General features: G+C 51.2%; 10 protein-coding genes across 10 annotated transcripts; 7 read left to right on the top strand and 3 right to left on the bottom strand.

The window, feature by feature from the left end:
* Positions 1-1,236: 1,236 nt before the first annotated feature.
* On the top strand, positions 1,237-3,681 carry N7474_007710 (amidase; the record flags this gene model as incomplete). Its single annotated transcript, XM_057199120.1, has 9 exons — positions 1,237-1,317; positions 1,374-2,214; positions 2,276-2,415; positions 2,595-2,789; positions 2,848-2,963; positions 3,020-3,196; positions 3,270-3,343; positions 3,407-3,487; positions 3,539-3,681. 9 exons carry the CDS (start codon positions 1,237-1,239, stop codon positions 3,679-3,681), a joined length of 1,848 nt encoding a protein of 615 aa, XP_057049821.1.
* A 289-nt stretch (positions 3,682-3,970) lies between these two features.
* On the bottom strand, positions 3,971-5,350 carry N7474_007711 (uncharacterized protein; the record flags this gene model as incomplete). Its single annotated transcript, XM_057199121.1, has 1 exon — positions 3,971-5,350. One exon carries the CDS (start codon positions 5,348-5,350, stop codon positions 3,971-3,973), a length of 1,380 nt encoding a protein of 459 aa, XP_057049822.1.
* A 795-nt stretch (positions 5,351-6,145) lies between these two features.
* On the top strand, positions 6,146-8,113 carry N7474_007712 (uncharacterized protein; the record flags this gene model as incomplete). The annotated part of the gene is made up of 1 exon (XM_057199122.1): positions 6,146-8,113. One exon carries the CDS (start codon positions 6,146-6,148, stop codon positions 8,111-8,113), a length of 1,968 nt encoding a protein of 655 aa, XP_057049823.1.
* A 188-nt stretch (positions 8,114-8,301) lies between these two features.
* N7474_007713 (tethering complex subunit PEP5) lies at positions 8,302-11,508 on the top strand (the record flags this gene model as incomplete). Its single annotated transcript, XM_057199123.1, has 7 exons — positions 8,302-8,357; positions 8,515-8,806; positions 8,888-9,730; positions 9,782-10,117; positions 10,222-10,674; positions 10,722-11,120; positions 11,227-11,508. 7 exons carry the CDS (start codon positions 8,302-8,304, stop codon positions 11,506-11,508), a joined length of 2,661 nt encoding a protein of 886 aa, XP_057049824.1.
* Positions 11,509-12,328: 820 nt separating this feature from the next.
* N7474_007714 (Na+/H+ antiporter Nha1) lies at positions 12,329-15,601 on the bottom strand (the record flags this gene model as incomplete). The annotated part of the gene is made up of 1 exon (XM_057199124.1): positions 12,329-15,601. One exon carries the CDS (start codon positions 15,599-15,601, stop codon positions 12,329-12,331), a length of 3,273 nt encoding a protein of 1,090 aa, XP_057049825.1.
* Positions 15,602-16,715: 1,114 nt separating this feature from the next.
* On the bottom strand, positions 16,716-19,121 carry mvp1 (sorting nexin Mvp1; the record flags this gene model as incomplete). The annotated part of the gene is made up of 4 exons (XM_057199125.1): positions 16,716-17,576; positions 17,633-17,775; positions 17,826-18,557; positions 18,623-19,121. 4 exons carry the CDS (start codon positions 19,119-19,121, stop codon positions 16,716-16,718), a joined length of 2,235 nt encoding a protein of 744 aa, XP_057049826.1.
* Positions 19,122-19,135: 14 nt separating this feature from the next.
* Positions 19,136-19,682, top strand: N7474_007716 (uncharacterized protein; the record flags this gene model as incomplete). Its single annotated transcript, XM_057199126.1, has 2 exons — positions 19,136-19,170; positions 19,526-19,682. 2 exons carry the CDS (start codon positions 19,136-19,138, stop codon positions 19,680-19,682), a joined length of 192 nt encoding a protein of 63 aa, XP_057049827.1.
* Positions 19,683-19,769: 87 nt separating this feature from the next.
* On the top strand, positions 19,770-21,591 carry N7474_007717 (L-glutamate gamma-semialdehyde dehydrogenase; the record flags this gene model as incomplete). Its single annotated transcript, XM_057199127.1, has 3 exons — positions 19,770-19,892; positions 19,943-20,050; positions 20,107-21,591. The coding sequence occupies 3 exons, from the start codon at positions 19,770-19,772 to the stop codon at positions 21,589-21,591; spliced, it is 1,716 nt and encodes a 571-aa protein (XP_057049828.1).
* An 833-nt stretch (positions 21,592-22,424) lies between these two features.
* Positions 22,425-23,761, top strand: N7474_007718 (putative proline oxidase Put1; the record flags this gene model as incomplete). The annotated part of the gene is made up of 2 exons (XM_057199128.1): positions 22,425-22,882; positions 22,942-23,761. 2 exons carry the CDS (start codon positions 22,425-22,427, stop codon positions 23,759-23,761), a joined length of 1,278 nt encoding a protein of 425 aa, XP_057049829.1.
* Positions 23,762-24,010: 249 nt separating this feature from the next.
* On the top strand, positions 24,011-26,560 carry N7474_007719 (fungal specific transcription factor domain-containing protein; the record flags this gene model as incomplete). The annotated part of the gene is made up of 8 exons (XM_057199129.1): positions 24,011-24,051; positions 24,268-24,516; positions 24,578-24,699; positions 24,752-25,293; positions 25,348-25,621; positions 25,673-25,848; positions 25,898-26,084; positions 26,139-26,560. 8 exons carry the CDS (start codon positions 24,011-24,013, stop codon positions 26,558-26,560), a joined length of 2,013 nt encoding a protein of 670 aa, XP_057049830.1.
* Between the last annotated feature and the right edge of the window lie 921 nt (positions 26,561-27,481).

Genomic DNA, 27,481 nt, shown 5'->3' on the forward strand with positions numbered 1-27,481 from the left:
ATTTTGCGCCAAGATGGCTCTTATGTTATTCCCTCCTTTAAAGATACTTGCCTTCGAAGACAATATTCTACGCAAAATCTTCCAATACCTCCCCCTAGTCGACAAAGCGTGCCTATCGCTCAGCTGCAGAAAGTTATTTGACCTGTTTGGCACGATTTTGACACGAGGAGAATTTGCTTTCCCGCACCTTTTGGGCCTTCGAGTTCCTATACTGTGTGTCAACAGTAAAGAAGTGATACGAAACCAACTACTTCTTCGACTTGAAACTCACTTTTCGGGGTACTGCGCAAATTGCTTAAAGCTTCATCCACCCACGAATTCACTCAAGATCCACTCTATCCACGAAAAGGACTGAAAAAATATTTCCTCAGACATCCAGTTTTAGAGAGGTCTTGTACATACTACGCTGGCATATTTGACCTATGTCCATGTACCTCCACGATTCGAGAACGACAGCATATTCAAACTCCTTGAATCACCCACTACGCTACCCCGGACCTGCTATAGCCGCTTTGAATTTGGCTTTACTGGTCCGCCTGGTCTCCCTGCTTTCAGCCACTGTTGCTCATTTAGCACAGAAGACTATCGCGCGAGAATCGTTATACGTTTAACTACTGGCAGTTCGAACTACCCTGTGGCTGCCTGCAGAGTATTGTCTATTGTTTCTTGGTATACGATAAACTTCATTTCCAACACGTATCTCACAGCCGAGCCTATCCTGTGCTGTCCTCATCACGACCTTATGTCTCTGGTGCGCAGGGAGATAGTTGTCACAATGTGTCAGAAATGTGATACTACCATTGCCCAAGTGGCTGTAGTAGCATGCTTCATATGCAATCACTATCACGGCGCCTAGCCGAACGGGCAATAAGGTAGTTTAGTCGAGTGGACGTGGCTGTTTTGCCTAGCCAAGGCTGCGGACGAAGGGGGTAATACTGTAAGATCATAGTCGTTTCGCTAAAATTTGACCACTCACCGCAACCAATACGATCCCCCTGCCTGCTCAGCCATGACGCATCCTAGGCGGTAGTTGATTTTGATGATTTTTTGCCTAATTTGCACCTTCGCACCACCCAACCCATTTTCCCTCTCTCTCTCTGCCCTCTAGCTCCGGAAAGGCTACACTTTTCAAGGTGACTTATCTACTGTGCGAGGGCTTTTGGATTACCAAAGGCTATGCAGGTATTCCGACGGCTTTTCTCCCCACATCATTACCAAAATCGAAAATACACCACCATGCAATTGATTAATATTCTCCCACAGTTGTCGATTGTTGAGCTCGAAGGCGTCTCCTATTATGTGAGAAATCGTGTAGAGGTACAGGCAAATCTTTCTAGGGGATGGAACAGAGAGCTGAATTACCTATTATTTAGTACCTGCTGCCCGGGGCGAGAGCTGAGTTAAGCGGGTCTCTTGTGCCAGCAACGGTCATTCGTGTGCCCAGCGATGGAATATCCCTAGACGCAATTCAAGACAGTTTCAAAAGATTTCTCACAGAAGACGATGTTTTCCAAGACGGTTTCACGCGACATGGTTATCTCATCATCAAGCCAGCTACGCCAGAAACCCCAACCCAGACATTGCCAAAAGACGTGGAGGAATACCTTGCACAACGTCTGTTAAATCTAGTTTATCTAAAAGGGTCGGACAATCTTCCTCAAGGGCCTTACTTCGCTATGAACGGGAGGCTCCACCAGTCATGGAGGCTCTATCCTGATAACCTGGGGGCATTCACCACTGCAGTGATTCCTGATGATGACTCCACCCAAGAGCAAGGGTGTCCCACAACATTTAAGCCATTCCACACAGCGGCATTTACCGGATCTAATTCTGTTGTTCCTGTTCCTTCTCGCCTTTATTCCCAGAAGAACGCCGCACAACCCCTCGCCGGCATGCGTATCGCTATCAAAGACAACATGCACCTAAATGGTGTGACTACCACGCTCGGTAGCCGCTCCTACGCAGAACTTTATGGGAAACAACCTAAGTCGTCTCAATACGTGGACATTTTGATCCAAAAAGGTGCAATTATCGTCGGTAAGACGAAGATGTCAGCCTTTGCTGGATCGGAAGTACCCCCCACGGAGTGTATTGACTACTTCCCTCCTTGGAATCCTCGAGGAGATGGTTATCAGGGGCCATCAGGAAGCTCAAGCGGCGCAGCTGCGACAATCGCAGGGTATCCCTGGGTTGATATTTCTCTATGCACAGATAGTAAGTGATTATAAGATCGTTATAAAGTCAGACAACCTTGACTGAGAATATCCAAACTTAGCGACGGGAAGTATGCGCCACCCAGCATCCTGCCATGGTGTCTGGGGCCACAGAGCTACTTGGAACTCCTTGCCCATGAAAAACATCGTCCCATCTACCCCGTACGTTTACTCTGTCAAATTTGTTGTGCCATCTGAACATGTTTGTAAAAGCTCACATTTCACAGAGTATTTGATGCTCTAGGTATACTTTCTAGGTCTTCCTCGATGATTCAAGAGCTTCTGGCGTCTTCTAGATCATGGGATCCCATCCGAAATGTTGGCTTTGTCCTATCTACTTTGCTACCCACATGCAGCCAAAAAGCTAACTTGTCATTTTAGCCAACGGAGATAATATACCCGACAGATTGGTATCCATGCAATGATGAGAACATGCAACGAATGACTGAGGAGTTTCTCGCGGCGTTGGAGAACTACCTTGGCGTGAAACACACTAAAATTTCACTCATTGAATTGTGGACACAGACTGCTCCTGCAGGTCTGCATGACCGGGCCTTGGTCGATTTCCTTCGTGGTGTGAGTACTTTAAAAACATCTGTCTAACAGAATGCTAAAATATACATTTTGAATAAAGATCGCTGGGAAAGTCAATGTTTTTGATGGATATCACTCTTTCGATGATTTCCGTCGTGAGTACTCAGAAAAGTTTGGCAAAGAGCCGTACTTGAGCCCAACACAAAAGGAACGATGGTAATATACGTCACTCTCATTCATTTGGAGATAAACCAAGGTTAACATGAGCATAGGGAGGACGGCGCCGCTGTGTCTAACGAAGACCGAGAAGAGTCTATTGCGAAGATAGACATTTTCAAGGCATGGGTTATGGACCATGTGTTGGAAGTCAATGATGGTAATACTATGAGGGTGATGCTTGTGCCCCAAGGACGTCCCGGAGCGAACTACCGGGACGGCACCCCCGGCACGTAAGTTTTACTCCTGAAAATCTATAGCCACGCAAAAATTATACTGGCTAACAGCATTGTTTTTGTGACACAGGAAAGTTGACAAGCAACCCTACTCCCCAATATTTGCCATCTCCATGATCGGTGGACCGCAGATTGTCATACCCAGTATGTCTACATGCTCCGATCATAAATCACCGTTCTCTCTCACTTGGTACTGACAGGTTGTAGTTGGTCAAAACAAATATGATTCTGTAATTTCCGGCCAGAAAGAATATGCTCCAATCATGACCACCTTAGTAGGACCTAAAGGTCAGTCAATTCCCAGCCTCGTGCTGAATTTGAGGCTAAGTCTTTATGCAGACAGCGATTTGACGCTTTTGTCTATCGCCGAGGAAACTCTGAAAATGGCATCCTGGCAGTCTACCCTCCTCACCGGCAGGCACATGCTGCGCGTCGGAGAGAACAGCCGTAATGCGCAAGCAGCGGACGCGTCTAAGCTTTAATTCCTACCAGTGTGTTAATTCTTCTAGTCTTCATTATAGATCTTGAATATCTATTCTTATGAACGGTGATATGCTTTTTTTTTCACGGATCAGGATCCTCAGTTCAAAGGTGGAGGAATGGGACGAATGAGAACGCTGGAAAGGAAATAAAACACTGCAACTAATCATATGTGCAAGTTAATTGAGATACATATAACCATAAAAATGTTAAAGCTTGGGGAGTTGAAATGTCATAAACAAGAGAATATGCCAATTAAAATGAGTTTCCGGTAGAATCAAACCGACGGCCTCAATCCACCATATCACGGCGCTTGGAGAACACTTTTGCCTGGAAACCGAGATATGGTACATACCGCCGGCCGACTGCCATTATCTGAGGGAATAAGATAGAAAGCACAGTAAAGGGCAATGCGACTGCAAAATAAAGCGAGAGCCTCGGGCCCGATTCTACAAGCTCTTGCACATTCATTCCAAACAATGATGCAATTAGACTCAAGGGAAGAAACAAATAAGCCAGGTAACTAATAACCTGGGTGCGCTGAGCCTGCGCCATGCTTCTTCGAGAGTCCGCGATGCTGATGGTATTCATAGCAATGCCGACCGAATCGCTACATAACTTGGAAAGCTTACCTGCTTCCTCTTGGAGGAACTGGAAATCTTTCATAAGTCGCGTGGCGGTTTCGGTAGGATCTCTGTCAAGGTCGGGTTGGGTGCTACCCATGTCTCTTGCCTCATTCCTCTCACCGATAAACCGAATAACATCGTCAAAGTATTGTACGGCGCGGTCCAAGACCTTTTTGTCTGCACGAAGACACCCAGCTTGATATTCTGGGTCCCCGGACATGACTTCATGTGAAGCACGTATAAAGCTGAGGAATTTGGCCCATGAGAGAGCCGATGTATCCAGAAGGTCAGCGACAAAGACAAACCAATCTCTCTGACACATGATTTGTTCAGATTGAGACATTATGCAGTCAGCCATTGAGCGGGAAAGAAATGGTTCGGGGCGAAGAAAGCGGGGATCATTGCCGTCTCGGCGCTGCGTTTGCCATTCCATGGAGGAGGGGCCAGATGTGCTGACGGGATGAAAATGCACATCAGGCGCAACGGCCGTCCAGGGTGGTATTCTGTTCATCCGACCAGAGTCACTGAGAAGGATGCCGGACCAGCCTTTGTCGACTGCCGATTCGAGATAGGGGAAGAATGTGGCTTGTTGCTCGACGGAGAAGAACCCAGCGTCATGGAGATTTACTCCACGAAAGACGTCCACTCCAGCCCGTTGGTTCTCCAGGCACTCTTGACAGTGACTCTGCATTTTTTCGGCAAGCTTTTCGGACAATCCAGCCATGGTTCTGGGGTGCGGTGGCTGTTGAAAAACAAAAGAGCCCAGACTGATGAACCGGACTATCACGACGTTACTTCTGCGTGAGGGTAGAGGGCGTATTCGAAACGACTTGGAAAATTCCAGATGCTCTAACAGGTCTTTTGCCGGTAGATTGAGTCTGTTCCCAAGGCCATGAAGAAATGCTAGTTTGGGGACTCCCCTGATGACAGTTATCATGCCGGGTGTGGATGATTCAACTGAATCGAGAGGGATTCCCTCCTGTGAGGGGGGTTTATCCAGAGCACCGATAATCTTGCTGGCCTCGATGTAGTCTGCGAGACGCATGGTGAATGCATCGCTGCCCGGAGTGATTTTCGAAGCGTCGCCATTTGCTAGGATGGAACGGATGGGACGGTTCCGGCTTTGTTGATCGAAGAGACCAACACTGAGCAATGATAGTATCTCGTCTCTCCACCTTTTATCCATCACCAATAAAGCGTAGCAGTTGAACCGGATTAGATAAAATCTTCAGGGAGGGAAAGGGATTGTTATATACGGCCTGGCTAAGCCTCACTCCCGGAGGACTAGTGGTGGCTAAGCGCAGATGCCAAGAAGTCTGAGTGTTTTGAATGATCTGAGAAGAGCCCATGATTTCAGTGAAATATGTACAAATATAATAATATTATTAAGTCAAGTTTATTGTCCATACCGAGCCCTAAAGCACGTTTCTGAGGCGTAGGCCGACCCGCAGGGCACAAACATATGAAGTGCATTAGTCTTCCAACCTGGTCACTTCATTAACTAACATCCCACAGCCCATCTTATTCAACAATTACCATATCACGAATCAGTTACCATGATTGCCAACAGCCACCAAACTTTGATACAAACAAAATTCTCTTCTCAAGCCTTCATGTAGTTAACCAAGTTAACTAACTAAATCAGTGGATGTTATGTCAGCACCGTTGCCCGGGCATCCAACTGCGCGCGTTAAGTGCTTTTTCGTGTCCAGGCAGCACAGCGAATTTCCTCTTCATCTGCCAGCGATGACGCTCGGCCATCACCGCTGCTATATTACTTGGCTACTTCGCTGCAGTGCTCAACTGCCGCACTCCCCAGCCCGCCCGCCATCCCACCCCGATGCCATACCCGCGGCCGGTCTCCCCGATCAGTCTCGAAACCTGCGCCCCGCCTGCCTCGGACATAGACCTCGACGGCGTGCTGGGCTCCGACGATGAGCTGGACGATGATGCCGGGGCTGCAAAGCGTCAGAGGATCGAGAGGCTGGCCGAGTCGTACCTGGAGGGCAAGCCGCTCTTCATTCTCTCCGCATCTCTTCGCGGACCCTTTGACAAGGACTGGGTGAACCCATGGAGGAAGAACAGGAAGGTTGGGACAAGCACAGGTTCCACAAAGGGGCAGACTGCAGGCCGTGTGGTACAAGAAACAGACTTGCAGCACGCAAGGCGCCGCGAGGCCTTGACGGTCAATTCACGACTCTTTCGACAGACTGCTGTGCTACCACCGAGTCCCTCAGCACAAAGGCGATGCTCTTCATCGCGTTTCAAATCCGATCGAAAGACACCTACCACCGCATTACGCCAAGGGGAAAGACAGGTCCAGCTCTCACCCGGCAAATCGAGACAAGTGTCGGTGGACGAAGTCGATGAACCGTTCTTTGCTGTCCCAACGGCACCGGACTGGCTAAAGAAGGACCGTCAGCGAATGAACTTTTTGAAGTTTGATCCTCCTAGCTCTCCAACAACCAAGGTTGCTTCGCGGAAAGCAGAGGACAAGCGTCGTGGGCCCGAATTGTCTCCATCTCGCTTGCGAACCCCTACGGCGATGCCCATGAACATACAACCGCAAAACCATCCTCCAGACACATCGGCCCATTCTACTCGATCAGCTGCAAATGTTTCCCAACAACCTTCAGCGTCTACTAAGGATGAGCCCCAAGATCCGTCGCTCCGAGTTATCTCTTCGTCGTCTCAGTTACCTCGATTTGAGTATCGTCGATGGCACCACACATGCAGTGAACCAGCCCAGCCAAAGTCCCCTAGCTGCGCGGATGCAGATGAATATCTTCACGCGAACTCAATATCCAAAGACCGATATACGGACGCTGCTGCTCCCTACCACATAAAAGAGCCTCCCATGGTCCCTGCACTGCTTAGCATGGATGAGGGACCCAAAAGTCTTCGGTTCGCCGATAATCCAGATGTCTCAAAGGGGAATACCGCGCAGCTACCAGTCTCGACCGAAGAGAATTCTTGTGAAAACCTGCCTTCCGCGCAGGAAGTACCAGCACCTCCTGGTGTATCAGACCGCATTACTTCATTGCATTCGACAATGGTGCATAAGGCTGATACCGAAAACGGCTCAGATCACAGTCCTGGCACCCAACTTTCGACGCAAGCCGCCCTGATACATGCGCAGAAGTCGTTCCAAGATGACCTGGAGAGCCCAGATCCAAATGACCAAACAGCACCAGGCCGGAAACGACCTGCCTCGCGGTCACCCAGCAACTCACCTCATCTCTACCATACCACCCCCTTTGCCCGTATCGAGGCTTCACATCAAACTGAATTGACTCGGACCTCCAATGCTATCAACAAAGATATGCTTCCGGCCTTGAGCACGCAATGCATGATCGACGCAGCCACTCCTTATGCCTTCAGCACCGTCAAGAAACTCAGGACGTACCGAGCAGGGTCACCGACAAACCCAGCCAGTGCCCCAGCACCTGCAGCTCCTCCTTCCAATGACCTCGAGAGTGTCTATCAGACTGCGCATTCCAGTACAGGAGGAGGTAGCCCGCGGCTGACAGGCCAACAGTCAAACCGTCCATTGGCACTTCGGTCAGGCACGCAAGCAACCTCATTACCGTTTACCCTGAGCGAGTCCACGCCTGCCACTGCGCAGGATGGGCAGGGAGTACATCCCGAGAGCTTCAACCTAAGCCAGGCAATAGCCGAAGCCGGGAGCTGGCTCCAGCAGAGCTTTGATTTCATGAGAGAGTCGTCGAGACAGCCGAGCCAAGCTGGGAAAGCACCGTCCTCGGGCGATGCACATCCGTCTGCGCTGGATTTGGACCTGGCGCGCTAGAGAATAATAGACGACCAACGAATTCTTTACGAATGATGACGATCGATGAATATATATTTTTTTCCGTTGATAAGCAATATCCGTTGTAGTCGTAGTTCTAGTTCGGGTAACTTAACTTGGTTCCTGAGTTAGTAAGCGTCGCGGGGAGAGCTGCGGCCAGCTTCATCTCTTCCCTTGTTCATCCCCCCATGGCGCGCCCAAATGGCCTTGACATCAGTGCGTTTGAGACCTGCTTTTTCGAGATGTAGATACTGACTATTTCTTCTCAGTGGAAAGCATTCAACTTCATCGACGTCTCCCCGGTCAAGCTACCGGAGGAGAGCACCTCCGTCTTCAGTGTAAGGCTCCCCTCCCACCTCTCCTGCTGCTGCGGAATGCCAATGACGCTGACCTCGACAGAGCGATCTTGCCAGCCTGTGCACCGGGTCTGCGAATCTGTTCCTCGGCACCACCGATGGCTTCGTTCACATCGTATCGTCGGCCTTCCGGGTTCTCCGAACGTTCAAGGCCTACGATGCCGGCTCCATTACGCACATGAAGCAGATCGGCGGGACGTCGTTGCTAGTAACCATAGCAGAGGATCTGCTGAACGAACCAGTATTGAAAGTCTGGGCGCTGGACACCGAGAAGAAGGGTGGTGGGCCGAGGTGCTTGTCGACGGTGTCAGTGCAGAATGCTAGGAGACAGTTTCCGGTGCGACCCTGGAGTTGGCACTCATTTTTAGTGACGGCGCGTTGACTTTAAACACAGATTTCTGCCTTTGCGACTGTCGAGGATCTTTCCCAGGTGGCAGTTGGGTTTGCGAACGGGTCGGTGTCGATTATCCGCGGCGACTTCATTCACGACCGTGGCGCGCGACAGCGGATTGTGTTTGAGTCGGAAGAACCAATCACGGGACTCGAAATCCAGAATGGCGCTATCACCACGCTGTACATCTCGACGACGAGTCGGATCTTAACTCAGGTCATTGCGGGGAGAGGACAGGGGCAACCAGCGCGTGTCCTAGAGGACTCGGGCTGTGCGGTGCGGTGCATGACGCTGGACAAGGAAGGCGGGGATATTCTGATTGCTAGAGAGGACGCCATATATACCTACGGCATACGGGGCCGTGGACCGAGCTATGCCTTTGAAAGCCCAAAGACATCCATCAATGCCTTTCAAGACTACGTGGCACTGGTCTGTCCGCCCAAAGCTGGATCTTCAAAGACGGACCCGCTGCGGAAATATGGCGTCAATCCGGCGGATGAGATCTTCGGGTCGACCACGTTCACCTTGCTTGATACCGACCTCAAGTTCATCGCGCACAGCGAATCACTGTCCTCGCCGATGAAACACATCTTTATTGAATGGGGCGATCTCTTCTTGCTCACGACCGATGGAAAGATCTTCCGGTACCGAGAAAAGACGCTTCAGCAGAAGCTGGAAATCCTCTACGAGCGCAACCTCTACATCCTGGCCATTAATCTTGCCCAAAAGATCGGCATTGACGCCCTGCAGCAGAATGCAATCTATCGAAAATACGGCGACTTTCTGTATCAAAGGGGTGACTACGACACTGCCATGCAGCAGTATCTTCGGGCCATTGCCAACACTGAACCATCGCAGGTTATTCGCAAGGTGAGAAGATTTTCTAGTCCATGCCGCTGCACCGCTGACTTTTGATACTAGTATCTGGATACGCAACGCATCCACAATCTAATTGAGTACCTGGAAGAATTACATGATCATGGCCGCGCCACTGTCGACCACACCACGCTTCTGTTAAATTGCTACGCCAAGTTGAAGGATACGAGCAAGTTGGACTCATTTATCAAGGCTCCTGGTGAGCTGAAATTTGATCTGGAAACTGCTATCGCCATGTGTCGCCAGGGCGGATACTATGAGCAAGCAGCCTACCTGGCTACGAAGCATGGCGAAAACGACATGGTCGTTGATATTTTGATTGAGGACTCGAAGAAATATGCCGAAGCCGTCGAATATATCTGGCGACTAGACCCCGAAGTGGTATGTTGAGACATTGACATTGATATGGACAACAGACTAATTGATTCCAGGCATATTACAATCTGATGAAATATGCCCGGGTGTTAATGGCCCATTGCCCCCAGAGAACCACAGAGCTCTTCAAAGCTTATTACACGGGCCAATACCAGCCACGCACAGAGGTGGAATTGCCTCTTGAGCCCCAGGCTCAGCCAACAAGTACTGTCCAAAGTCTTGCGGCTTTCCTCCCGCTCCGATATATGACCGTCGGAACTAGCACGCGGTCTCAAGCCCAAGTATCCGAAACGGCGGCCACGGAAGATCAACTTGTAACACCAGCGCCGGACTACGAAGTCCCGAAGCCACGGACGGCCTTCTCTGCGTTTGTAGATCATCCGCAGGAATTCATCGACTTCTTGGAAACGCTGGTGCAGCAGCCTGACCTAAAGGAAGAGTCTAAGGTGGATCTCTTCACAACACTGTTTGAGATGTACCTGGACACAGCCAACAGCAAGAAAGATGCCACAGAGAAGCAAGAATGGGAAAAGAAGGCCAAAAAGCTGATCGAGGGCAAAGATGTGAGTTTGCAAGCTTGAAATTGATGATTTCCTACTGACATGGCCAGATCCCCATCTCAACATCCAACGTCTTACTCCTTTCCGACCTGTCCAACTTCCGAGAAGGCTCCACGCTCGTCCGCGAGCAGGAAGGTCTACGGCTAGACATCTTCCGCTCTTTCACTGCTGCCAAGGATACCCAGGGTGCCATCACGGCACTACGACGGTACGGGCCTGATGAGCCCCAGCTCTACATTGACGCATTGACGTATTTTGCTTCGAGCCCTCAGATCCTGGAGGAAGCGGGCGATGAGCTGGACGCGGTTCTCCGACGCATTGACGAAGACGGTCTTCTCTCACCGCTGCAAGTGATTCAGGCACTGAGTAACAACGCCGTGGTATCGATGGGCCGCGTTAAGAAGTACCTCAGCGAGAACATCGACCGTGAACGCAAGGACATCAACAACGTAAGTCTCGTATCTACTTGCCCCTACTTGTCCCTTCAAACCTAACCCAGTGCACCAAAAGAACCGCCGCCTAATCACAAGCTACAAATCCGAAACCGCCATAAAGCAAAAAGAACTCGAATCCCTCTCCACCCAACCCGTCGTCTTCCAATCGCGCCGCTGCCAAGCCTGCGGCGGGTCCCTGGACCTACCAGCCGTGCATTTCCTCTGCAAACACTCCTTCCACGAGCGGTGTCTCAACAAGATCGACGACGACGCCCAATGCCCCGTCTGCGCCCCGACTAACGACACACTCCGCGCCATCCGTCAGCGGCAGGTCGAGTCTGCAGATCAGCATGATCTGTTCCGGGGGAGCTGTCGCGCTCGCGGGATGGGTTTGGCGTTGTGAGTGAGTTTTTCGGGAGGGGAGTTATGCGGGCTCAGAATACGATGGAGCGGTGACGGCTAGAGGGTGGTGGTCCCTCTGTATTTTCTTTCGTTTGTTTAGGAACCTTGGAAGACATGTGGATATTTTCGATACCTCGATATATTTTTGACGCCTCGTCTGTAGTCAATCTCAATAATGGAGTCTTCTGATGTTTGTAAGGAAACCGAGTGTCTTCCCTTTTGCGACGCATCGGAATTTCGTGCCCAGAAGGAACGGAGGTCAAGGGGTGGCTGGAAATGCAATAATGGAATCAAGATACGGGCCGTAGAGATCTGAGACTACAGGCTAGCCGTTGGCTGCGCTCCTAGTACTTACGGCGATCTTCTCATGGTCCTCGTTCATGGGCGTTCCGTGGCTCTATCACGGATCTAAACGATCAAAGCGAGGATCTCTATACAGCCCTTTGCTATGATGGGCCGATATTCATTCTTTGTATAGCTTTTCCTCACTTGGTCGAGTTTCAACACATTCCGCCCGAATACTAGTGTCATGACATAGTAATGTATATCGTGAATTCGCTCTGCTCTAATAGCCGTAATATAATAGTCGTGGTTGGAACATATGGTATGGGAATCAGAAAGAAAAACAAACTCCTAGAGTCAATTTGACCTGGCTCAGAAATTGCATGCCACACCAACTCGGCACAGAGTGCCTCGTATGCACAGGCTGAGGAACAAGAGCTAGATACAAGCAAGGGAACGGGGGCGTATGCAAAACAAGCGCTATGCAGGAAAGAGGAACTAACGACAGACTTTATTGTGCAACAAATAAAGCCTAAGAATCACGAATCACGACCCATCTCACCACCCCATGAAATACGCGGGCGATGGCGACTGGTAGACTGAGAGCCAGACCCAGATCCAGAGGCCGAGGACTGGTCTGCGCCCGGGCTGGGACGACTTCCGGGCTGGACTTCGTCGGCGAACTGCACCTTATTGCTGGGCACCCGACGAGGCTCGCCATTATCCTCGCTATCGGAATCTTCAATGGCGGCATCTGAATCAGAAGCGGAATCGTTGCCTATTTCACCCAGTGCAGCTAGACGGCGACGACGCTCGGCAGGGGTCTCGCCGGTGTCGTCGTCGGCCTGGCGTGGTGGAGCGCTGAGGCCGGCTGCTTGGCGAAGACGAGAAGGTGGAACACGCTCGGTACCATCGTCGTCGGAATCACGACGCGAACGCACTCGGGCGGGAGGCGCGGGACTGAGGTTGCTGCGCCGTTCTTGGGCGGAGGTGCCCCGGGTGAACCTGGCGAGCGACGCTGCCACGCTGGGGCTGGGAGCGTTGCCGCGGTTTTCGGAATCCTCGTCGCTCACTTCGCTGCCTGTGACCGACTCAGTTGAGAGGCTTTCGTCCCCTGCCTCTGGAATGGCGCCAGAGGCGGCTGAACTAGTAGCAGCGCCTGCCATGGAGAGACGGCGTTCCTGTTTCTCTTCCTTGTTGGCTTCGTGTTGAGCGACTTGTTGGACGGGGGCCGGCGCGTCCGTTTGCTGGACCAGATCCCGGCGGGCCCTGGCATCCATGCCTCTCAGCTGCTCGAAGAATTCCTGTTTGTTCATGCGACGGCCAGCATGGCCAATGCCAACGCCCTGGGCGCTAATATCCTGATTCTGTGCTACCGTAAACCGTAGTCCGTCGTCCAAGGCCCAATCTTCCGTGTCGGTTCTCGGCGCGGCCTTCTTCTTCTGGCCCCGCCAGGCCTGGGAGGCTTCCCCTTCCTCCTCCCTGCCCAACCACGTTCCCATACGGTTCAGACCGCGCCGGAGTTGTGCCTGTGAAGAGGGTCCAGCTTCGGCCTCGGGTTTGGGCTTGGGCTTGGGCTTGGTTTTATCGCGCTCGCTGCCCGGGATAGTGTATTTCTTCAGAACTTCACCATCCTCATCCTCGACGATGATAGTGTTACCAAACTGGTATGCATGAGCAGACCGAGCTTTCTGCTTGGGGGCAGGCTCTGGCTTCTGGCTTGGCCCCTCCTCTGTCTCTTTGGCACGGCCCTTGCCAAGGCTGGTCCAGTTGGTCCACTTCTTGAGTTTCTGATATGGCTGACCGGCCGACTCATTGACAGCATGCTGGATTTCTTCTCCTTCGGTCTTCTCGTGAGGTTGACTCCGAGAGGGGGCAAACTTCCCAGACGTGTCCTTCATCAGACGTGTGCGCTGCTCCTCGATATGTTGTTTTTGTTCCTCGGGACTTAGGTGACTGGTATCTTCGGTCTTGAGCACGTTGCCTTCTTCATCCTCGATGACCATTTTATGGCCCTCTTGGTAAACCTCGATCCCAGGCTCGCGACCATACCGGTCTCGTTCAGCAGTCGGTGGAGAGGTTCCGCGCTCAACATGATCACGATCTTCCAGCTCATTCTTCTCTTCGTCGGATTCGGTCTCAAGGCGCGTTACTGGTGCGATTGCCGACTGACTGATCGGTCCACCGGCATCTGCATGGCGTTTGCTACGACGTCTCCTTTTCAGAGATGTCCGGTTGGGAGACTGAGTACTTTGAACCTCACTGTCATCGTCACGCACGCGTCGAAGGAAGTTGCCAGGCATACCGATGGGAGGTAATGTCCCAGGAGCATACTCGGGCAGCTTTTCATCGGACGGTGCATCCAACTCGTCGGGCTTTCGAAATGACATGGACCCCTTCGCCAGCGACTGTACCCTGGGCAGCCGGTTCATCCAAGAAGGACCCTCCTCGTTGGCTTGAGTGTAGGAGAGCGTGATGGTCAAGGTGTTGATGCGTTTGCCCAGCGTGAACACAGCAATGGATGACCCGTGCACCAGGATGGAGGATATAACCATGAAGGTGGTTATGGGCCAAATCAGTTGTATGATATAGTAATTTTTGGTCCCTGCTTTCGGCAGTTCACTCTGAGGTAAGGGGTTGGTACTGTCGTTTTCCAATTCGGCTCGGGCGAGGATCGCGGCGAAAATGGCGCCGACACCAATGGGACCGAAATGGCCCGCAAAAAGTGCCTCACGCCACGTTTTGACATCAGGTATAATCGGTTTGAGTAGAAGCATGATCGGAATGCGGCGAAAGAAGATCACCAAGATCGCAATCACCACAAGCCTCCAGGGGACCAACCCAATTTCGGGGGAGTTGTAGTCGCCCCATGGTATGATAGACCCAAAGTAGACAAAGTATGCCAGATTGAGTAGTAGATCAATGACATTGGAAACGTGCGACTCTTCAGTCTTCTCCGTGAACCAGCCATCGTTGCTGAAGCCGACACCGCACGAGAATCCGATCAGCAGATCGTCCATACCGAGCAAACTCCCCGATCCGGCACAGAAAACCGCCAGAACAAAATAGAAGACCAGGAAACTCTCGCGGTCAATCAGACCTTTGCGTTCCGCCAATTTGATCGCATGACGCGCCCCGTAGCCGATCAGGAATCCGTAGACGGCGCCGAAGATACATTCGTACAAAATCGTCACACAGAACCAGTTCAGCGAGACTTCTCCGGCATCCGGTCGGTAGCGTAGAATATAGAATGCGAGGTAGATAAACGGGAAGGCCATGCCGTCGTTACATCCGGACTCGGCAGACAGCACGTCCCGCAAATGCTTGGGGACACGCTTGGCGAACTTGCCCTTACCGACGACGGACGAAGCCAAGACGGGGTCGGTCGCGGTGACACAGGCGGCGCAGACCAAGCTCTCGAGCCAGTTCAACGGCGGCACCAACCACCAGATAAACAGACTGGTCATCAGCCAGCCCCAGGTCATGACGGGGACGAGCAGCAGCACGACGGACTTCCAATGTCTTTCCATGTAGGCTTTGGGCAACTCGACGCCGACGGCGAAACACTGCACTACCAGGACAATGCGCGAGCATTCGAGCGTGATCTTGTCGACATTCCCCCACTCGCGTGGATTGAAGAGGTTGGCCGCACTGGGGCCAAAGATGATGCCGCAGATGGTGGCTACTGTAGCTTCGCCGATGTAGAGTTTCTCCTTCACAAACAGCGAGCACAGCATGAACAAGCCCGTGAAGCCGCCGAGGATCATGTACGCCAAATGCGGCTTGTCGATGTCCAGGTGGTCCCACGCCATGGTGCTTTATGTTCTCCACGACACACAATTACCAGAGTTATTCCCTCCTCGAACGTCGCAGTTCCGCGTGGCTCTTCATGCCTTGGGGGGGGATTCGGCGACGGGGGATGGGCACTGCGACAGGGTGTGAGAAAGGAAGAAAGGAAACAGGGCTAGGCAGAAAGAGACTGACCTCCCAAGACTCTTGGCGGAATAGAAAAGGGCAGGATTCTCGCAAGACGGAGGAGGAGGGTCGAGAACGGCGGGATTATTCGTCAGCCCGAACTCTTGTCGCCCCACGTCGAAAGCGGAACTGGGCTTGGCCGGGCGGAGGCCGGGAAAACAAATCGGAGGCATTCGACGCAGGAACTATGCAGGGAGGCGGAATTTTCTCGATTGGGATTGACGCTCAAGATATGCAAGAACCAGAAGAAAGGGAAGATGCCCGTTTTATTCTCTTTAGTTTCTGTTCCGACTGGAGCTGGAAGGGGATCAACCAATACGTCACGATCAGCCCTAAGGGTGCGCAGCGATTATTGGTCACTGGGTGGCTTGGGGCTCCACTTGGCGGTCAGATCCAGTATGATAGATTATACCGATCTATAGACTCCCGGTGCTGCCCGATACAGTAGTCTACAAGACCAGAGACTGGAGAAGTAGATAGATAGTGTAGCAGGAGAACTGCTCTCTGACATGTCGGGGCCAACTGGAAGATCGACAGGAGAACCAGAGGGACGGGGATGGACGACCGAAAAGAAGAGAATGAAACGAATGGAGTATGCGGGGGAGTAGATGTACAATCAATTTGTGTCGAAGCTACGTGGATTGTAACAAAACCTGGAAATAACAGACAGACAGAGCCACCTGATGACACGGGAACTGCAAGGACAAACAAACAACATGCACTGGTTTCGGGTGGATTCCAAACATCCGCCACAAAGCCTCTGGGAATACGAACGACAGGCAACACACACATCAGGACATATGCCGAGGTTAGTAACAAGAAAAAGAGCAAAATAAAACAAGATCAAGCTGCAAATCCTTCTCCGCTTCCTGCGCACACCGGCGGATATAACAAAACAGAGCACCGGATTGGGAAAGATGGTATGTACGACGATGCCCGGGGTGAAACAGTCTACTCGCCAACCGGCATCCCCTCGATCTCGTCACTCAGTCTGCGCCAATTGTCCGCTTGCAATTCGGAGTACTTGACGCGCTCCTGGCTCCAATCCTGGTGTAGGTGGCTGATGTGGTACTGGCTCCGTTGGAAATGGACGAGCTCGTCACGAATGCACTCCTTGATGAACACCCCGCGCGCATGTTGTTCAACGATCGATTCTTTGTCCTGTAGGACCAACAGAGTCAGTAGCCGAGTCTCATCAAAAAAGAACCTGAGTGTTACCTTGAAAATGGCATCCTCCACCTTTTCAATCTCCCCTGGCTTGGCAGCCCCCGCGGGGCGCGCACGAAGGTCCTGCAGTTTACGTTCGTTGGTTTCAATGCGCCGTTCCAGCTGGGGGATGTTGTTGTGGGCAAAACGGTCCCGCCGATCGAACATTTCGCGCACGCTAACCAGGCAGTCACGCTGCTGCTTCAAGTCCTCCAGCACCCCGTCCGACCAGGCCCGAGCTTCGTCCTCCAACAAGCTCTGACTGGTGGAGAGATGACGCGCGGTTGCCGTGATGCCCTCGTTGAGCGCCGGGATATCATTGGAGTCGACTGCGTAAGTGTCCTTGGTGACTTCGGTAAGGGACTGCAGGGCAAGCGAGAACCGCAGGTGGTCGGCAGCCAGGCCGTCATTGCGCTTGGACAATCGCTCAAGCAGGGTGCACAGGTTAATATAAATCTCAGCGGACCGCTTCACCCCGCTGCGAACGGTCTCAAATGTGTCGGTGAGAGTCACCGGCAGCGAGTCTTCAAGATCTGGAGGCAGAGAGCGGCCGACAAATTCATCCTGGACAGAGATGGTGGCCTGCTTGCGCCAAATAGAAAGCTCCTGTCGCAACCATTAGCAATTTGTCAAGTACCAATACGAAACATTCGCAGACTCACCGTGGGAACGGTCAAAAACATGACCACCAACTGCTCCTGGCCGAGCACGGGATGACGAACAAGGGCATTGGTGAACCGCACGAGTCCCCGACGACGCTTCTCGAGAAAAGAATTGGAATCCGCTGAAAGGTGAGTACCATTAACTTTAGAAGAGTGAGCAAACGGTGAGCGCTTGAAGCAGCGTCAAACATACCTGACACACGTTTCGGTGGGAGAAGGGGCAATTGTCGGAAGGGAAAGCGCTTTTGCAGACAGTCCAACAGCCACACGAAATCGCTGTATCGCCGGACTACCGTACTGCCTCGCCGTGCCGACTTGACCTCGTAGTTGCGATGCTGGAACATAAACATGCCCTCCTTCTCCGGCAGGAGAGTGACGGTGATCGTCTCCTCTACTTGCAGGTTGGCAGAACGGCTAATCCCAAGTGACCGTCGTCGAGGCACGATGTCGCCTGGATCATCGCCTGGAGGGCCAAACCCTCCCAGTGCGCGCTCTGCGCCGCCAAATCCACCGTCACCCGGGGGCGTGGCGCCAAAACTGGCCCCCCACCCGCCTCCGGAGTTGGGCGGCACCGGATCGGTTTGGCCGTTGGCATGTTCGCGCGGCACTTCATCATGTCCACTTTCTTCGGTGTGCCCTCTCGACCAAGCGTTTGTTGTAGATCGCACGCTTGAGTAGCCATTCAACCCACGGGTGTCCGTTGCCTCATGACTGTGGCCCTGATGTAGCTCTGGGCTCGCCCACGGATCCGACTCTAGCGCGCCAAGTGAATTCCGTTTTAACCGTTGCGACCGTGTCGAGCCTGGCTCTTGAGGTACTGTCGTAGAAGCCGGCGGAGTAACTGGGCGTTCTTGCTCGGGCTTAGAGGGATGTTCGCGGTTCGTTCGCAGCCGATCAAAATAGCCACTTTTCGGCTGAGGCAGTTCTGGGTGGATTGATCAAGAGTCAGCGACAATCAGCACAATTAGCTGCATTAGAATTAATACATACTTTTGCGACGATCATCCACCGCATCAAAGGACAGATCTTCGCCTTCCTGCGCTAGGCCCACCAGCGCCAACAAGACATTGAACTCATTGCGCCCCAGTCCATTGAAGCTCTCATTGTCCCCCGTTACCACCAGATTGAGGACTGCACCTTGATCAGATGCAGTGAGCCCACTGCTAGACAGGATTTCGCGGATGGAGGTCAATCCGACGCCCGAGCCGACCCTGTCTCCGCTGTTCAGGACCAGGTCGTAAGCATCGACGTAGCTCTCCGGCACATCGGTCGCGGGCAGTAGGTTTCGGATGAGGTCACGCCGCGCGGTCCGTTTGGCGGTATTATTCGTAGGATTCCATGCCGAGGGGGAGCTGTCGTCGCCGTCGTCGTCTGCGAAGAGGGACGAGGAGGCACCGGTGCCTTGGTCGTCCGCGAAGAGGGAGGACTTCGATCTATGAGCGGAGTTGGCCGCAGAGGGTTCGTCCGGGGAGGTGCCGAACAAAGACATCGGGGAAACCGGCGATGCAGGTGATGGAAGGCACCGACGAAGGGGAGGCGTGAGTGGAGGCGGAGACTGCGATGACGCTTGGGGGTGTTGATCAAGCGGAGCTCGGTCGGAGGGCACGGACTCCACGAAATGGTTGTTATCGGTACTTGGGCGAGGCTGGGGGGCTCGCCCGAATCAATGTACCAGATACAACTCAGGCTACTACTGTCTATACTCGTTAAATTGCCTCAATCACTATGGATTTAGGTGCAAGTATTTTTCACTAAGGTGGGAGACTCGTAGAAAGAAGATAAGCACTGGCCAAAATATATATTTGACCCGGTGTAGCAAGGCATGGACTACGAACTCGGGATATCCCTCCCACTGCATATGAACTAGTCTAAAAAGACCTAACAAATCCCCAGACCAGGTGACAGTGCGTATCTGATTCAAAGTCGGAACGAGATCCCGACCGTTGTGGCTATCTATGCATGCTCATGGAGGACCATCGTGGACAAGCATGAAGATCCCCCCGCTCGGGATCACCTCCCGATGGTCGAGATGCCTAGTACACAGGGGTGAGCTGCACCGTATTTAAATATTAGCAAGCAGAATTGCCAGTATTTCTATATCTTTGCGACTAGCACGGTCTCAATCCATACAACCACTATGCGGCTCCTAACCCCAACGCGGACCGTTGGTCTGAACCGGCTCAAGCCTGGCTTGGCCTACATACCTGCGCGAAGACAATTGACCCTGCTGAGCCCGCCAAAATTCGAGAATGAGAAAATGGTAAGCATGGAGACAACGGACTGAATGGTGCCAATCTAACAAATGAATAGCTCGATTACGCGAAAGGGTCTCCAGAACGAGCGGAATTGACCAAGAAGATCAAAAAGATGAAAGAGGGATTCCCATTCAAAATCCCAATCACAATCAATGGCACAGAGGTATGCCAGTCTCCAATGAAAAATTGATGGCATGGACCTAACAATGGTCTGCGCAGGTCCAAACACAGCAGTCTCTCTCTCAACTGAACCCTTCCAAGCATAGCGAGATCGTGGCCAACTATGCCTCCGCTACCCCCGTACAAGTAAACGCCGCCGTTGATGCAGCCCTCAAAGCCAAACCCGCCTGGGAGGCCACCCCCTTTGAAGACCGAGCCGCCATCTTCCTGCGTGCCTGCGAGCTTCTCACGGGCAGGTATCGCTCCGAGATAGTCGCAGCAACCATGCTCGGCCAGGGCAAGAACATCTGGCAAGCTGAGATTGATGCAGCTGCGGAGACGGCGGACTTTTTCCGTCACTACATTCAAGAGGCATGGGCGCTTTACGCGCAACAGCCGAGGGTTCAACTCGATGGAAATTGGAACAAACTTGAGTACCGGCCGCTGGAGGGCTTCACCTATGCGATTGCTCCATTCAACTTCACTGCACTGGGAGCCACGCTAGTCGGCCCGTCTGCATTGCTTGGAAATGTGGTTATCTGGAAACCTTCAGACTATGCTATTCATGCTAGCTGGCTGCTTCACAAAATTCTTCTCGAAGCCGGTCTCCCCAAAGATGTGATTCAGTTCATCCCTGGCGATGCCGAGCAAATCACAAACGCTATACTCAAAAGACCCGAATTCAGTGCTCTGACTTTTATTGGATCTACCGCCACTTTCAAAGGAATCCAAAAGAAGATCGGAGATGGAATTGGCCAAGGGATTTACAAATCTTATCCTCGCGTTGTGGGCGAGACCGGCGGCAAGAATTGGGGCGTCGTACACCCGTCTGCGGATGTACGAAGTGCTGCTCTCAACACTATCCGTGCTGCATTTGAATACCAAGGCCAGAAGTGTTCTGCTAATTCACGTGTTTATATCGCCGAGTCCGTTTGGCCTGAATTTCAAAAGCATTTGAAAGAAGAGGTTGCCGCGCTAAAGGTCGGGGATGTAGAGGATTACAGCAACTTCATCAACCCAGTAATTCACGAGCGGTCCTTCGACAAGCTAAACAAGTTCATGGCGGATGCAAAGACAGACTCCGAGCTGGAACTCATTCTCGGCGGCAAGGCCTCCAAGAAAGATGGATTCTATGTCCACCCCACTGTCTACAAGACATCCAACCCACGGCATAGAATAATGTCCGAAGAGCTCTTTGGACCATTGCTCGGTGTCTATGTCTATCCAGACGCTGAATGGGAGCAGACCCTGAAGCTGATTGACACTACTTCGCGCTATGGCCTGACAGGCAGTATCTTTGCCAACGATCCATATGCCAGTCGCCAAGCGCAGACCATTCTCAAGCATGCTGCTGGTATGCTATACCTTAACACCAAGTGCACTGGTTCTACTGTGGCACAACAGCCGTTTGGTGGCAGCCGGGATTCAGGCACAAATGACAAGACGGGAACTATGGCCCATTTGCAGAGATTCGTCAGCACTCGGACAATCAAGGAGGAATTCGTGCCGTTGGAGAAAGTTCAGTATCCTTCTAATGAGATTTAATATGGAGAATTACTAGAATATGCGGATAGGAATCTCCTAAGATAACCCTTTCCTTATGCTGTTCCTACGCAACATTGAAGACTATTCAATAGTACGTAGCGGAGAACCTCAAGAGTGTGTATCGGAGAATTCCTGCGGCATTTAAATTTATAAATATCCAGCTTATGGAAAGGCAACTCATATCTTCTTAAGGCTAGACATTCTTGGCTTTTCATTTCACATTTTTCTCATAACCCCCTCGGGACAAGTTACTGGATCCTCATACGTGGGATATATCTGCTCCGACACAGACGGGACTGGTTAACGAACTGGTTATGATAACGCTGCTGCATCCAACCGGCACACCCGGGCCGGTGGTGATAGGAAGATGAGGGGTAATTCATACTGTTCCAAATACCATTGATAATAGAATCAAAAGAGCGCCTCCTCGGTGTCATGTCCGGCCTAGCCATTATTTTGACTCGAGAAGGCCTCCCGCACCCTCGGTCGGCCATCCCGACCAGAGTCGGCTGACTATCGGAAATCCAGTCTCTTGGAGACCCGTGCAACAATTATCCTCTATAGACGTATTTTGCAGGCGATCAGTAGATATGCTTTTTAAGGTGAAAATTTGCCGCAAGGCCGTCATCTTGTTGACCACTGTAGCGCAGCACCGCAAGCGAGCAGATTATTGACGCCTTTTCTTCTTTTTGACTGTCAATACAATGCTTGCTTTCTCAACTGGTCTGCGAGCTTCACTTGGACTTTCCTCCAGGCACGTTCCTTTCTTATTATCCCCCGGCTATCGCTCAACGAAGTACTTCATTCATGATGCTGCTCTCCGACCTCTACCCATGAAACCAGCTTTGGAGGTTTCGTCTATGGCGAGACTTCCGACACCATTTTTACTACGATCCTTGGTCTTAACCTCCTTAATGTCGTCCAACCTTTTCCTTCGACCCGCCCTAGCCCTGCTGAAAGTTCTCACCACTTCGAAGTCTATTTTCCTGAACCCAGATCGGAACCCTATATTGAACAGACTTCTCCGATGGACAGTTTACAATCACTTTTGTGCGGGAACAAATCACCGAGAAGTCTCGAAAACTGTTGCGGAAGTGAAGAAAATTGGATACCAAGGTGTCATACTGGGATACTCGAAGGAGATCGTGTTGGATCCCAACGAGAAGCTGGCTGTGGACGAGACTGGTTCCACTCATTATAGCGAGAGATGCTATGAAGTAGTGGAAGAATGGAAACAAGGCACTTTGGAGACTCTGCGTATGGTAGGATCCGGTGACTTTCTTGCTGTGAAGTGAGTATACTTTCTTACTTTTTGTTTGCTATACAATGCTAACAGGTACCACACCCTAGACTGACTGGAGCTGGTCCAATAGCTGTCGATGCTATGAGGGCGCGCTGGCCCATGCCGGAGGTGATGGCAAAAGCCGTGGATGAGATCTGTGCTGCATCTATAGAGCAGGGATCTCGACTCTGGCTGGACGCTGAACAACAAATTCTCCAACGCGGCCTGGATGACTGGGCTATTGAGATAATGCGCAAACACAACCGTGAGAAAACACCCTTGGTCTATAACACTATTCAGGGCTATCTCAAGGAATCGAAGGCAAACCTCGACTATCATATTACACTGGCCGCCAAAGAAGGCTGGTCTTTGGGAATCAAGTTGGTACGAGGCGCGTACATTGAACATGAGGTTCGCTCTCTTATCCACGATACCAAGGAGGAAACGGATCAGTCCTACGATTTGATTGCAGATACTCTGATCTGTCGAAACCTTCCAGAAGAAGCTAAAGATCTGCAATTCCCCTCCGCTGCCCTCTTCCTGGCCACCCACAATGCGGCCAGTGCAGCAAAGGCCATTGCTACCCACCAAGGACGTCTTCATACAAAGCAGCCTACAATTCCGCTTGAATGTGGACAGATACAAGGAATGGCTGACGAGTTGGGTTGTGAACTGGTGCAAAATTATGAACAGGCTTTAGCCCAGTCCTCTATGTCGAACGTGACTGTTCCTAAAGCTTTTAAGTGTATGGCGTGGGGTTCTGTTGCGGAATGCATGGGGTATTTGCACCGTCGGGCAATCGAAAACCGAGGTGCGGTTGAGCGTACACATCATATGGCGGATGCTTTGCGAAAAGAGATGTGGCGAAGGATGTTTGCGCGAGCCTGAGGCGATAAGACATGAACTATAACCCAAATCAAACCCAGATCCCAATCTCCTTATGCCGGGACTTCTTTTTAGGGCACCCCCCAATCAGGTGATTTCAGCTAGAACCGATAAGCGTTGGCCTTCATCGGCAGACCAACCCGACCGATAAGCTCGAACCCCGCAGTATGCTGGCACTGATATCGGAAGGGTGCCCCGGCCGCTTTTTTGCGTCTTGTCCTTCCAACTACTTCGGTAGATTTGCCCGAAATAATGCCTCCTACAGCGGTTAAGACTAAGAAATGCGTGAGGGCGTAAGTATTCAATCAAAATAAGGAAGACCAAGAAAAAGAAACTGGGGAGAAGCTGACCTTCATTAAAGATGCGAGCGATGTCGGGGCATGAAAGTGAAGTGTTCTGGATCTCAGCCCTGCACAAGATGTGCACGCAAAAAAAGGCCCTGTCACTTCCCAGCTGAAGATGTCCGTATCTCAGTTTCAGAAAAGTGAGTATCATGATACTAGTTGAAGTTGCCCAGTACTTACGGCGAGGTTTAGATATTTGCGGCAATTGGAAGAGCATATTTCCAGGAATGCGGGTTCCATGCCGTACATTGGCGCGGAACAAGCTAATCCATTGGCGGAATCGCCGTTTGTTCGCGACGAGAATGGTGATCTCGTCTCCATCCCTCGTCCCCCACACCTGCAGATGGAAAATCGGCGAGAGACCCCGTTACGAACAATAACCGATAGTAAGCACTGTCTCGAAGAGAAAGAAAAGTGTTTGCAGGAAGTTTTTTCTGACGTGATGGATAACAGGACTTGACCGTCGTTTGCCCAGAGCAGAATCTCCCCGTCGGGATGATTCCGAGAGCGAGCAAGAGCGTCATCGCTCACGATTTTCGCGCAATCCTCTTGTCGAGAAAGACTGCTCATTTGCCCAGACACCAGATGGGCGACTTTGTAAGTTCAGCAGCTATTTAATGGGAAACTCCCCTGCTCACAAGATTAACAGGGTACATGGGACCAACATCATCGTGGTCGTTCTGCCGGCGTGTTCTCGCTCTAATCGGAAGACGTGTTCCAGAATCAAACTGCCCGCCAGATCCATGGTGCGTAGATGGCATGGCATTTAAACTCCAATGGAAGCCCCTTCCTCCCGACGAGGTGCCAGATGTCTCCAACCTGCCACCTTTGGACTATTCACTGTTCTTGTTCAATACAGTGAAGTTCTATTTTGGATTTTTATCCTTTATGATTGACGAGTCAGTCTATCTTCGCCACTTACATGAGTTCTACAAAGATCCAGGAGCAAAAGCCACATCAGCACGGCCATGGTACTCCCAATTCCTGCTCGTCCTTGCTTTTGGAAAGGTCTTCCTTACACACAAAAATCCGGGCGGGTCTCCCCCAGGGCACCAATACGCTTCCAGAGCAATGGCCTTACTACCTGATCTGTCGGCCATGCATGAGGACGCGTTAACCTGCATTCAGACGTTGAGCCTAGCAGCAGTATACTTGCAATCCATCGACATGAGGCGAGCAGCCTTTCAACATGTGAGACAGATGGCGGTTGATGACGGTGAAATATCGACTGACCTATTTCAACAGATTGGACAGGCTTTACGCTATTGCATTATTGAAGGGATACATCGACACGTGCCAGAAGAAATCTGCGGCCCTGAACTCTCCCATCGCTGCCGGACTATCTTTTGGGTAGTTTATATGTTAGACAGAGAGTTCTCTGCTCTGATAGGGGCGCCTAGTTCTATTCGAGACGAAGATATCACTGTGAAGCTGCCCGCAGATGTGGAGCAGTCCGTGGAAAATACTAACTTGACACTGCATGTGCGATTGTCCCATTTGATGGCACGGACTCTTACCAGTAAGTCCAGATGAACATAGTTTCCCACTGGGTATCTAACATGAATATCAGCGGTCTATGGGGTGGGCAAAGAATTTGACGGAACTCTCATCCGAAATACGCAGTCTCTTCTCCATGACTTGGCAGAATTGTCCCATGATTTGACCGAGTTCTTAAATACGCATTTCCATGGGCTAATTAGCCGGGCCTCGAAAATGGCAGTTCGACTCATGCTAGCCCACCACCATGTGAGCATGAGAAAATCCGACAAAAGAGATTCAAAGCTGACTGCTCTAGTGTATTGTCCTCACAACTCGGCCACTGGTAATGTGTGCTCTACACATGCATATCGAAGGGACAGAGACACAAAAGTCTCCGCCGATTTCGTTATCATCGCCAGTCGCGTCGCTTCTGCAATGCTGTGCTGATTCAGCCCAGACAATCCTTCAGACCCTTCGAACGTTAGCTGACGATGACTTAGTGGGTGCGTGCTTTCCAGGTGCATTAGACTGCTACAGTGTTAACATTTACTCACCAGATGCCTTTCTCCCATTCCAGATCGAGGACGCTTCATCATCAGCTTTTGTGCTATATCTGATCCATGCTATTGCCCCGTCACTTATTTCCAATGATGCGTGGTCCGAAAATCTTGACTGTGTTTTGAATAAACTTATTGCGAAGGGTAATCTTGCAGCACCCCTTCGCAGGTTGGAATTGAGACAACTAGAGATCATACTGGCACCGCTAACGCCAAGAAACACAACTCTTCAACTTCCCAAACTCACTCCATTGAACAATACTGGAAGCATTGAGGATGTTGAGGATGTGTATGCTTTTGATGAAGTTAACATGGGCGAAGAATTCGGGTGGGATGTGCTTGCTCTCAATTCTTCCGTTAGTTTGCCTCCACAGGAATTGTTGGACTTGGCGGATCAGTTGGATATGGACGGAATCATGTAATCTGTTGAGACTTTGGTGCTTTCAATCTCGTTCGCATAATTGCTATGTTTTGTAATGTGCTTAAACCCTTTTTCGCGTTTCAAATCGTTCCTGTCATCATTGTTAAGATTGTCAGAGTCACATGCCGCTGTACCAGCTGTCGACAGTTGCCAACCACAAATAATAATGTCTGCTCTGAGCGGCTGCTATCCTAACAGGGTAGAACGAACACGCGAGACAATCATCATGCTTAGCGTCTCAGGCGGGAAGTCGCACAGACGATCTGGCGCTAACTTACAGTAGAAGTCTGTTGTACTCCGTAAATGAGATGGACCACTCATCATTCACCGATGAAACGATTTTGCATTTGTCTCAGCAAAATTCTAGTTATCTTTTATCACTAGTTCCCACTAGCGGGAACGGGAAGCAATAGTGATGTTTACCGCCCGCTTCATCCTACCTTTTTTCTTGGCTATCTCGTCTAGTTTCTCGAAAACCGGCTTCTTAGTCGTTTCCGGGTAGTATAAGGACCTGTTGGCTCCCATTGAGTTCGCGCCGAGTTATGGCGAGGGCTACGTACAACAAGCTTTTCAATAGTAAATGCAATTTTCTGATCGAGAAAGCTATGTTTAGGCGTCACCGGCCAGGTCCCAATGGGGCCAATGACGATCCCAATGACGATCCCACGCGATTGATTGGCCAGGGTTAGTGCGTTTCAACCTCCCTCCCACATACAAATGTTGGCGGTTGGAGGAGCCATACTCATAAACTAGCACAATCCGAGTTGGAGTCACGGAAAGTACTAGGGTCATGTCTAAAGGGGGAAATTGAAACCATCGGCAGTCTACCATATGGCCTGTCTAAGCGACAATTCGCAAAAATATAAATGCGCTACGTATACGCAGGTAAAGCATCATCATACACTCGGGCCAGTGGGACCAA

The sequence above is a fragment of the Penicillium riverlandense genome (assembly GCF_028828495.1).
Source record: "Penicillium riverlandense strain IBT 135883 chromosome Unknown utg000007l_segment0_segment0, whole genome shotgun sequence".
Taxonomy (NCBI): Eukaryota; Fungi; Ascomycota; class Eurotiomycetes; order Eurotiales; family Aspergillaceae; genus Penicillium; species Penicillium riverlandense.